This window comes from Pipra filicauda, unplaced genomic scaffold (genome assembly GCF_003945595.2).
Source record: "Pipra filicauda isolate LSUMZ 115617 unplaced genomic scaffold, ASM394559v2 scaffold42_size3861933_pilon, whole genome shotgun sequence".
NCBI classification, from domain to species: Eukaryota; Metazoa; Chordata; class Aves; order Passeriformes; family Pipridae; genus Pipra; species Pipra filicauda.
In genome coordinates this window covers 1,458,713-1,470,816 of record NW_024104565.1, presented here as the reverse complement: position 1 = coordinate 1,470,816, position 12,104 = coordinate 1,458,713, and the positions used below count along the sequence as shown (strand labels likewise).

The 12,104-nt window shown below is 37.7% G+C and overlaps 1 protein-coding gene across 7 annotated transcripts in view; it reads left to right on the top strand.

Annotated features, from left to right (window-relative positions):
* The window catches only part of PLEKHG1 (pleckstrin homology and RhoGEF domain containing G1), a 129,865-nt gene that overhangs the window by 110,766 nt on the left and 6,995 nt on the right, over positions 1-12,104 (top strand). For all 7 annotated transcript variants that reach the window (XM_039385708.1, XM_039385707.1, XM_027733861.2 and 4 more), the window contains 11 exons: positions 812-858; positions 1,272-1,422; positions 2,390-2,521; positions 4,764-4,946; positions 5,035-5,130; positions 5,236-5,322; positions 7,281-7,314; positions 8,322-8,417; positions 9,641-9,679; positions 10,118-10,140; positions 11,018-11,236. In XM_039385708.1, coding sequence (XP_039241642.1) covers positions 812-858; positions 1,272-1,422; positions 2,390-2,521; positions 4,764-4,946; positions 5,035-5,130; positions 5,236-5,322; positions 7,281-7,314; positions 8,322-8,417; positions 9,641-9,679; positions 10,118-10,140; positions 11,018-11,236 — 1,107 coding nt within the window. The remainder of the gene's footprint in view (positions 1-811; positions 859-1,271; positions 1,423-2,389; positions 2,522-4,763; positions 4,947-5,034; positions 5,131-5,235; positions 5,323-7,280; positions 7,315-8,321; positions 8,418-9,640; positions 9,680-10,117; positions 10,141-11,017; positions 11,237-12,104) is intronic.

Genomic DNA, 12,104 nt, shown 5'->3' with positions numbered 1-12,104 from the left:
ATTAAGAAAAAAATTAGACCAGGGAGGAAAGAAATGAAGCTCAAACTTTAGCTCTGAGAAGCTTGTTAGCATTAAGTTTGAGCAATTGCACTGTGACAGGCAAGTGTGGAAACCCACCCAAATCTAGTTCTAACTTGTTTGGGTAATAGCTTTCTGCTTTCACATAATTTACTTTAAAAAAAAAAGATCGCTTTTGTGGCTTCTAATTTCACGCTTAGGCTGTGCTCAAATGTGAAAGTATTTATAATTGCTTGAAAATCACATGCCAAACATAAGCTGCAAAACTTCACAATAAGTATGTCTGGCACATGGTGTGATTCTTGGGGCTGTCCTGTGCAGGGCCAGGAGCTGGACTTCAATGATAGTTGTGGGTCCCTTCCAACTCAGGGTATTCTACAATTCTATGATACGTGTGTACTTTAGCACACAAAAAAATTAGATATGTGCAAGCCAGCTGTTTGAAGGGGATACGTGTAGTGATGGTGTTTTGGTTTGGTTTTTGTTGTTTGGGGTTTTTTTTGAGATGCATAGATTTTCATAAGGTACCTTGGAGGTTGTGTTGCAAAGCCACTTGTTTTATCTCTGTGTAGATTTCCTTGGTTTTTCCTTCAAGTAAAGGAAAAATTTCTCCCCTCCCCCCGATAAATAGTGAAATTAAATTCTGATTGTTTTAGGACTATCACAGTGAAAGCAGAGAATTCATTGATCAGGAACTGGAGGTGGTGTCTTGGCATCATCATCTTTATCTTGCACACATTAGCTGCTAGTTTGACAAAATCTAAATATATGCAAACTTTTCCTCCCCATCCAGAGTGAAGATTTCCACATATATACGCAGTACTGCACCAATTATCCAAGGTAGGAATTATGGGTTCCCTTTCTTTGTTTGTCCTTTGGCCAATTTTAGTAATGCAAGTTGCAGCTTATGCAAAAACGGAACAGCTTCTCCCCCCCCTAAATTCAAGGAATGGTCAAGGAGTTTACCTTTTCTGTAAAAAAGAAAAAAATGCAATAATTTTTTAAAAATACTCATCTAAAATTTTGGTTTGACTGTTCTTGTTGTTCATTGCTTTATCCTTCTTTAGAAAATGATGGTCTTATTCTGCAACACTGCATATATAATTCCCAGTAAGAAAGAGTGGTTGCAGAAACAGCAGTGATTAGAATAAGAACCAGCTGCCCTCTTTTACAAGGAAATAAGAAAACAATTCTTGACTTTACCTACAGACTTACTGAGACAGTGTCCTAAAGGTATGTATTGATGTTTTCAGGTCAGTGGCTGTGTTGACAGAGTGCATGAGGAACAAGGCACTGGCCAAGTTCTTCAGAGAGCGGCAAGAAGCGCTGCAGCATTCTCTGCCCCTGGGCTCTTATCTCTTGAAACCTGTCCAACGCATCCTCAAGTACCACCTGCTTTTGCATGTAAGCACACATTAGAAATGTATTTTGTGTAGGGCTTCTGCATGTCGGAGTTCTTGCCTTTGGTACAAGGCTTGATGGTTAGAAAGGTTCTGGGTTTCCTTAAATGCTCTTTCATTTGTCTTTGTCATTTCACACCATATGCATATATTTGGGATGGGGAATTCATGGTAATTGTTTTAGACACATTGAATCAGTCTGTGCATAACAAATAATTAGCACTTTTTTGAAAACTGGTCTGTAATTCTGAAGTTCTTCAGAAAATTCTTGTCATGATTAAAGACTTTTGTACACAAATTTATTATTCCAACGAAGAACAACATTTTTCCACATATTACAGTGTTGGGGGTGGTTGAAAGAAGGATTACATACATATAAACACCCCTGACTACTAAGAATTTTGTGTAGAGGAATGACTGAGGAAGTGGGAACTCTTTCCATATTCAGTGAATTGAGTTAAGCAAGTTTCAGAAATTCCTGCTTTATTGTTAATGTTTTCAACATATGTTTCCTATTAGAGAGTCATGTTCTAGTGAAGTATAAAGACACTGATCCTTATTTAAAATGTCTGGCACTATTCTGCTCTCCAACTGTAAAGTTATGCCTCGTGTATTTCCATCAGGGTTTTGTAAGTGTGCAGATAGGTTCTGTGTTTTAAGAATGCCATTAAATACTGTCTGAAAAGATCTCCTGTCAGTGTGCTACACTCTCTTTCTGGGCCTCTCTGCTCACATCAGCTGCTGCAAGTGTAGTCACTGCTAAACTGACCATAAAGGCTTGACTTTGTTAGTCATCTTGTGTTAATCAAATTGATAGCAACATGCAGTAGTAACAAAGGCAGGAACGTTGCATTTGAGTGATTGCAATGCAAAGACAAAATAGTACAGATGAAAATATTGTATTGTGTCCAGCTAGAAAAATTAATTTAGGAATAATACGCCTTTTTTTTTTTTTTTTACTTCTGTCTTAGGAAATAGAAAACCACCTTGACAAGGACACTGAGGGCTATGATGTGGTGCTAGATGCCATAGATACTATGCAGAGGGTGGCATGGCATATAAATGACATGAAAAGGAAACATGAACATGCCATCAGGCTCCAGGTGAGTTCCCAAAGAGATTTTATGGGTGTTTTTGACTGGTTTTGTCAATATATATGCAATTAACATTTTTTAGTTTATCTTTTCTTTTAATCTTTGTCAGTCATAATTTAGACTCCTGTTGAGCATGCCCGTGGCTGTTCGATCTTGGAAAGCATGGTCATAACTGCTCCAGGAAAATCTCAGACATCTCTACCCTACAAGCAGCATCCTGTAAAGCATTTATTTTGCAGTAATATGGAACTTAAGATAACTCTTCTTTCTTCCTTCCCCTCAATTGTACAGCACTGCTGTACAACCCTAGGGCATGGCTTTGTTCAGAAATCCTGTGGTTTCCGATTTCTCCCCTTTGTGCTGATTAATTTTGTTTTGAGGCATTTCTTGTGCTGATTCTTGTTTAAGAACTTTCCTCTTGGGCCTTTTGCAGACTCATTATCAGTTGCTTTTGTGAAAAGCATAAGCCTAGAAACGTGATACTTAAAAAAACCTTAACTTTGCTTCCAATGAAGAATTTTTGAGGAGAAAAAACAAAAGCTACACCCCGAATAACTTTTGGCATCAAGAGCAAACTCTTTTGTAGAATTTTTACCTGCATTCTGTTTCCTGGTTCTGAGTAAATCGTGATTTTAGACTGCACTTTCATCCGAAGTATTTATGTCTCTCTAAGAAAACTGGGGAGATTTTTTTAGTTTACAAAAGGGAGTAATAGGCTTATATAATTTCAGAAATCTATGTCATGTTATTCTTTGTCCATTTTTTTTCTTTTTAACATAGATGAAAATTATTTACCTTTTTTTGTGGTTTTCTTTTTTTTCCCTGGGGTTTTTAATGTTTGGTTTTTGTTTTGTTGTTGTTTATGTGTAGGGAGAATAGGGTTATATTTGACAATGTCTTGCCTGCAGCAGTGTAACCTTTTTCCACATGTTGCTGGAAATGCATGTTAATGACTTTTAACTACAGTCTACTATAAATTTGAGTAATTATATTTGGCAATAAAGAAGGTTAAGGGCTTTTGGGAAAAAAGATTCTTTTGTTTTTTAATTTATTGAGCTCAGCTGGCAAATGTGTGGGGTTGTGGAAAATGTTCATGTTCATAGTTACCCTTTAAAAAAGTAAAATCTGTTTCTGTAGCCATAAGGATAGGTCTTCTGTGGGCTATCACATTGCCATGTGGTCTGTAATTCTGCAATTTCTGTGACAGCAGTTCCTGCGCAACATCTCCCTCAACAGAGGTGGACATGATCCCTGTGCTGTACCCTGACTTATTTACAAGTTCCTGGAGAGATCTGATAAAATGCAACTTTTTTTCATTTCCTGTGAATGCTTTAGCATTTAGTGTTTGTGCTTCACTTGTACTGAGATATTTTCTCGCTAAAGTCTAGTGTGCTAGAGAGCCCAATCTAGGATGAGGCAATCTGTCCTTGGTTCACTTATGCTGCCAGGTTTAAAATCTGATGGATGTTTTTAAAGATTTCTCTAGTTAAAGGTTTAGTCTGCTTTTAGAATTTGCTGTCCCATGCTTCAGTCCTATGTCATTGCCACTGACAGAAAACACAAGCAACTCAAGGAAACAATAGCAACTCAAGGAAACAAGAATAGCCATGGTTAAGTGACAGCCTTGTGAAGATGTTCTTAGATGTTGTTCCAACCTTTTTTTTCATTTTCTTAATTAATAAATAAGGTGAGATATATCTATCTTATCTATCCCAAACATTGAAATACAAGCATATCTTCAGATGTTCAGTTGACCAAGTCACTCCTGGTCCTTTAGTCTTCTGAGAATCATCTCTTCAATCTGAACACCTCACACAACTTCAGGAGGATACGTAGGGTGAGAGGCAAGTGTTAAGAGGAATTGATTAGGGATGTAGAGGAGAGAAGGGCACAGACATGAGAGAGACTGATTACGAAAGATTTTCCATCTCTGAGAACACGGGGAGACGAGGTTGCACTCTTTCATTACAGGCTGTCCCAGGGAGCTCGGGGCTCTTTGCTGGGTCCATGCAGAGGCAGTAACAAGTACTCAAGGCATGTTCTAGTTTGGGCTTTGCAATAAGTCTTCAAGCACCTGGCTGCAATGTTGCACATAACCTAGCAACCTCAGTACTGCTGGGTTGTGACTTTCCACTATTGGATGCTGAACATTATGTAGAAGAGTGGGAATGGCCTCAGCAGATCATTTGGGTCTTTGTTTCAGTAAGGTCTCTGAAATGAATGTTGGTTTTTCTTTTTTGATCTTTTGCAGGAGATACAGAGTTTGCTCACTAATTGGAAAGGGCCAGACCTCACGAGTTATGGGGAGCTGGTTTTAGAAGGAACATTTCGCATTCAGCGAGCTAAAAACGAGCGCACATTGTTCCTCTTTGACAAGATGCTGCTAATTACAAAAAAGAGAGATGAAATGTTTGCATACAAAGCTCACATACTGGTATGTCAGATAGCAGGTGGTAATGTGCTGTCTACAGGTCTCTCCAAAACTCCTCTGTGATTCACATCATTGCCTCTCTTTGTTACAGTGTGGAAACCTGATGCTTGTTGAAGTAATACCAAAGGAACCACTTAGCTTTAGTGTCTTCCACTACAAAAATCCCAAGATGCAACATACTGTCCAGGTATGACAGAAACCCCCCTACCCAGTGGGTAACCTGGCTGATGTCCATATGCTGTTTATGACACTGCGAGTGCATTTTTCTCATGGTGCTCAATTTTTTTATCAGGCAAAGTCACAGCAAGATAAGCGTCTTTGGATTCTTCACTTGAAGAGGTTAATTCTAGAAAATCATCCTGCTAAAATTCCTGCCAAGGTAAAAAAACCCAAAAAAAAACCCCAAACAAAATCACTAACTTAAAGCAATCTTGTTAGCTGCAAGATGCATGCAATATACAGAGTTTAGGCTACAGCAGGTTAATTAACATGTTGTGTACTTATATCTTTAAAAGTTCCTCAGAATTAATTGGAAAGTTCCACTATAATTATCTACAGGGATTGGTACAGAAGTAGAAGAACTGAACTGGGTGAGCAGCATTTGTCTGCTAAGACATAAGTAACATAACTGCAGTGTCAGAAAGCTTGACTATAGGAGCGTATCTTAGCTTGATACTGCCTGTCTGCAGAACACCAAGATGCATCAATTACAGCATGTGTAGATGTTACCAAGCTAATTTTAATTGATCTTGGTTCGGTATCATAGCAGTGAAACTGTTGGCAGCACACACTTTATTTGAAAACTACACACACCCATCCTGAACCCTGTATCTTTAGCTGGGACATCTAGGCCCTTTTTGGTGAGATAGCTAGCAAGCTTTATGCCAGAGAAAATGAGGCACCAATACCATGTTCATAGCTATAATATCTTGGAATAAGGAAATTTGGTCCTTTTATTTATGAAATCAGTCTTAGAGCTTCAGGTGATGCTTCCCAGTGTAACATATACCACCTCTCAGAGGAGGTTAAGCCTAGCTAGCTCTTGCCAAGACACAGCAGCCACTGACTCATGTGGAAACAGGATTTCTTTCACACCAAGTTTATGGTTGGTTTTTAAGTTTCCCCTACTGTTTTTTCACTGAGTTTTTTGCTGTAATTGCTAAAAAATGTTAACTGTGACTGATGTGTGCACTGTACTGTACTAACTCTCATTTTCAACAGTGCAACAAAAAGAGAATTATGGGAGAAAAAAGCCCTATCAGTTCCTAGTGCTAGTTCTCCTCTTAATTCTTTGTTGACAAAGTCTATTGAAAGTATAATATTTATGCTAGTATCCATCCTTACAATGTAAATAATCGCTGCAACTTATTAGGTTGTAAAAAAAAATAAAAAAATTGTAGCTTGATCTCAGCTTTTGTATCAAATTGCTTTCTTACTTCTTATTCAATTTTTTTTTTTAATCTGTGGAAGAAATGCATAACTAAAAATATTTTCTGCTCTGAGAAATAATGGCGCTTTAGAAAGGAAAAGTCTAACAAAATAAATCTCTGTGATTATCTGCACATTTTTTTATTTTATTTTGTTTCTGACAAACCGGTAGTTGGTAGTTGTGAGGCTTCTCTCTGCCCAGCTTTTGGAGAATTTAATGGTAGTCCACATGTGACGCCCGGTGGAAAATTACTGAACTGCACTTCTAGAAAGGCAGGTTAGATGTGGTGTTTCAGTTTAGTTTATTTCTTACTTATTAGCTGATACGCTTGCTAAAACATTCAGGTTGTTTTTCTCCTATCAAAAAGGGGGAAAAGTTTAAGCAATCATGAGATACTTTTTATCCTGCTTCAGTCTCACTTGAGCCAAATTATGATTATTCTTTTTTAATAGCTTTACCTCAAGGAAACTCTTGAAGGAAGGTTGGTAGCATTTTATGTGCCAACAACTTCAGAGTAAGAAAATAATAAGGGCGTTAAACTATTTGATTTTTAGGGAGGAAATGTTCTGTGAATCAACAAAAAATATTCCAGAGCACTATACTCCAGATACTAGGGCCAGTTTTTTGCTAATCTCAGCAGGATATGGAGACATGGCTCTATGGCTTTAAATTCTGGGCTGGTAAGCTCCTGCCAGCAAAATTCTTACAGAGAAAAACAAACATACAGAGAAAAACAAAAAAATACAAACCAAAAAATAATGCTACTAACCATATTTATTAGTTCAAAAATAAACTTGCCATTATTTGCATATAAACTCACTATACTATCTGTACTATACAATGCAATTTGTTCTGCTACTAACAGATTAACTTTTTCATTCATTCATTTGTTACTTTTACTCTTCCAGGCCAAGCAGGCAATTCTCGAAATGGATGCCATACGTGAGTTGGTTCTTTTTCACTTCTGTTTTTAAAAAATAATAAAGCCATCTTCAAAAGTTTGGCTTTAGCTGTTGGTTTCATTTGAGTTGGAAGAAGGTCAGGCTTACGTTCCTTGAATCATGACCTTGCTGGAAAAGGCAAAATTGGATGCAGATCCTGTGGAGCTCTGTAGGCATTGGGCTGATTGGTCTGCAACCAACAAGCTGATGAGCAAGGAAGAGGCAAATAAGACCCACTGTAAACACTGGCCAATCTCTTTTGCTTACTCCATGCTGACTAAGTATGTGATCTTTCCTGTGTTGTAGTATAAACTTCTTCTGGCTAGTATGCACTGAAGGGCTAGCATTATGCAAACACACCTTGAAGAAGTACATAGCAATGCTATGACTTCTTCATGCTGGCAAACCTGCAACTAGAGGATAGTGACGCTTGTCTTCTTACATCTGAAGAGTTTATCTGTGTGTGTCCCACAATCCAGCACAGGAAAGCACGTGATGCTGCTGTCTGTGCTCTGAGCACAGCCCCATCTGCACAGTCCCTACTGTTGCATCTTCTCCTTTCTGCCTTCACTGGTGCAAGATGCTTCAGCTCTTCATGACACCAATAATCCTTGGCAGTGTAGGAGAATGAGAACAGTAATCCTAGGATATAAATGCTGAGGAAGTCTTGGAGTATAGCAGGCTTGTTATTTATTTACACAGTTGTTGTAGAGTTGGTCAGGAAGGCTCTGACTGAGAAACTGGCAAACAAACACGATGGCGGTGGATAAATGTTTCTGGGTTAGCCATCTGGAGGCAGGCACAGCTACATGGGCAAAGCATTTCCCTGGCTGGCTGGTTAACAGCTACCCTAGAGCAGCATATCTTGCTTGTGTTGCTCCAGATTCTGATGAGGTGCCACTGTATCAGTCATAAAGGGATGATGGTACTGCCTCTAAAGGGAGCCAAGGCATGTGAAGTGCCATCCTTGTCACTCTCTTATTCTTTGTGCCTCTGCTTGTTCCCCAGATCACCCAGGCTTCCACTATAGCCCTGAGGGAGAAATGAAATCATCATATCAGCCTAAGGAAGGCACTGCTCCTCACAGAGTGAGAAGGAAATCAGGTGAATAAACTCCTTTACCATCCAGATGACAAAAGGAAAACCACAGGACTGTTTAGAGATGGGTGAGGCTGGGCATGTGCAATTAGTTTTTAATCTACACACTGCAGATTTAACATGGCACAGTATCTCTCAGATGTGGGTGAAGCATCTTATTAACTATTTGTTGTTTCTGTGATTTATGGTTTTTATCCGCTCTTTGCATTTAATGTAATGAACCTACATTTATAATGGTGGATGCACAAAGAACAGTTGGTACTTTCTAATGGATAAAAGAAAGCCAGTCACATTATTTAAATCTGACATTCCCCCCTCTCTGCAGTAACTTGTCTCAGAGGTGATTCTATCCTGATTATGATAGGCTTGTTATTTCAAAACATGATTGCTATCTATACTTAGTGTAATGTCTGCCTTATGGATAATAGAGATTTGAGAAATAGTTATGCTGACTTCAGAGGGTGTTCTTCCTTCTAGGTTGAACATATATCCATAATTACTGTTAGTTTCCTCTCAAAGACACTACTGTCTTTGTAGTTGTGTGACTTCATATTGCAGTCACTGTTTGTCTCTTTTTCTCCTTAAAGACCTTTCCAATTTGGAGTGTGTAACACTGTTTATTGGGAATGACTTCAACAAGACCAATGAGGGTATTGATGTAATATTTAACATACATGATTTAACATGTAATGATTTAACATACAGCAGCATTTATGTCTGAGAAACAATCAAGTTCTAATTACGTTTCAGGCATCTTCCTTTGTTTCTGAGGTGTAGTATTGCATTGGTGCTGCTCTGCTTGTGAAAGGAATAATACAAAATACTGATCAAATGGCCTCCTATATAATGTTTAGCTACCTACACTTTTTAAGCCCTCTTAAGTTGTTGAGAAAACCTCCAACAACTTAGTGTAACAACAGAGATGACGAAGTCTTTTGAAAGCAGGAATCATAACATGGGATAAAAATTTATGTGTGCCTTGTATGGAGGGCAGCTTCTATTGCATTGAGAAACATATATGTTCTTTGGTAACAGCTGTATGTTTGGCATTCAAGAAATAGTTTGGGGGTTTTTGTGAGGAAATCGGTGGATAAAGAAATTAAATTCTGGCTTCATTGCATGGGCTCAGAAGCTTAAATTTTGATATCTATGTTATAAAAAGTTGGTGAAGATGCCCCCAGCTTTCTTTGGAATGCTGGAGTGCTTAAACTTGTTTTTATCGTTTTCAGAACCCTCATCTAGAGTCCATAAAGTTTTGAAATCAAATGGTAAGCTACTTTGTCTACTGTTTATTGACCTAGTGCTTCTGTACTTTGTAGAACAAGTAAAGATGGATTCTTTCTTCTTATAACTGTCCCTAAATACATTGGGGGGGGAGGAGGAAGTTTAAAAGAAAACAAAATATCGGTGTTTAATGTCTGCTTTTCCAAACTTGGGGTTTGTGTAAACATCCTAGCAACTGAACACAGAGAGTCTTGGCCATTGTGAATGGTTGCTCATAACATAGCAGTGTTGCAAAATTAGGCCCTCAAGTAGAACTCTGAAAAAACAGACAGCACGAGATTTACCAGAGACCCTATAGTCTGTTTGTTCAATTGCTACTGCCTTCAACACCCCTTGGGAAATTTGTAATTGGGATATTAGTGTCACATTAAAATGGGTAAAAACTGATAACAGTTTGATCATTTACTTATTTCTGTTTTCAGATATAAGTCCAGATATGCAGAAGGTAAGCCATTTCTTGTATTTCTTGTTTTAGCACATTCATTTGATTTGAAGCACAGTATTTACTGAAGAATCTGCATCTTCTTGGTTGTGTTGACTATAAGAATGGAAACAAACCCATAAATGTTATTTAGCATCTCAAATAGGATTACTGGAATGAAAGCAATAGAAATACAGTTTACTATTTCAGGAATATTTAATAAAGAAAAAATTACTGATCCATACATTGTTGTGATTTATAATACAATACAAGCAATTACTAGGGCTATAGAATACTTAAAAATACCACTAGAATCAAGGAAGTGCTATGTATAAAGATAGTGTTTATTCTTTGGAGCATATTATCTCTGCATTTATTAAATAAGACTGGAAAGTTTCAGCTCACTCTGAAATAAATATCGTATATATAAATCCTGACATATCACCAAACAGAGCAGATGCAGCTTAAGCAGATAGAAATGAGCATTTCTAATTTGTACATTTCCTGTAAGAATTTGTAATGATGTTACCAGTACAGTTGGAAAGTCTCATGTGGAATTTTGAGTCTTAGGGTTTTATTTAGAATGGAATTTAAAGTGGGGGGGTGTGGAAGTTTTATAAACAGCGTAGATTAGATATGACTTCACTGTCATGCCATAACACTGAAGGTCATGATTTGGGAGGTGGGGGAAGTGGGGATTTGCATATATTTTTTCAGTTCAAAATATTGTATGGGAAAATACTTATTGTTGTACTTATGCCTTTATAATAATCTCATTTCAGTGCAGCTAACTCAATGTAGCTTAAACATTTCCTATAAGTCTGATGTAAAACAGTGTGTTACGAAAATATAGTATCTCTATAAACTTCTAATCAAAGTTTTGTGGTGCTTTTTTTTTAAGCGGATTGGTATTGAGGGAGCTCTATTATCTCAAGCCACCAAACTAGGATCAAGTGAAGCCCTGCTGAATGCTAGGAAAAAGGTTGCATTGGAATCCAGTGGGCTGGAGAGCCAATTTCAAGAGTCAATTGAACCAGCCTACAGCAGCGACCAGGACGAAAATCTTCAGACTTCTGCTACGGAACAGATTGATGCTGATGATGAAGAAGAGTCTGAACAGGTAGGAAAAAGAGGGGAAAAAATAAAATCATTTTTTCCTGGGGAGGATGGAAGAGAGATTAAAATTATCTGTAAAACAGCCATGAGGAAAGAATGCGTTGCAAGTGTTTACAACTTTCTCTTCTTAGATATATTTTTATTTAGACTTCACACAATACTCTCTTGCATTTAACAGAGAAGACGTAAAAGTAGCCACTATAGAGAGGGAGAAATTCCCACTGCTTGAACGAGATTTTACTTAGTCCTTTGCAGTCCTCAAACTTAGCTCTGACAGAAAGCTATTGTTTTTACCTGTTGCACACAACTGGCTTTTCCTTGCTTCTTCAGCTGATGCCATGAAAGAAACCTTTTTAGGCCACAGGCAAAGACAGTGCCTTCAGGTCTCCAAAGCAAGGACTTGAATATTAAGATTCAGGCACTGCTGCAGGTGATGTAATGTTTCTTGATTTATGAGCTCCTGGCAGTAGCTAGGAATGTGTAAACTTAAATATGAAAAGTTTTGAGTAGAATTTCTGAAAATGAGAGTCTTTATCTGTTACTACTGCACAGAAAGTAGTGTTTCCCAGTCTGTATGATGTTTCCGCACGTATATAGTACCTTTGAAAGACTAAAACCCCAACTTTGAAATGGGCCTGTATTAAATTATCTAGATTTTCAGTTTATTTTGTTTAGTTGATACTGAGGTCATATCTTTGTGCAGTCCATTTATTTTTTTAATTATATCAAACCAATTATTGAAATTTCTTGAAGCTTACTGTGCATTTCCTCTTTGAAATTACACTATTTGCATTTTAAATATTCGACAAAATAGCATCTTGTATGAGTGTACTGCAGTGTCTTGTAGTTCTCCCCCTTGCTTGTACAAAAGA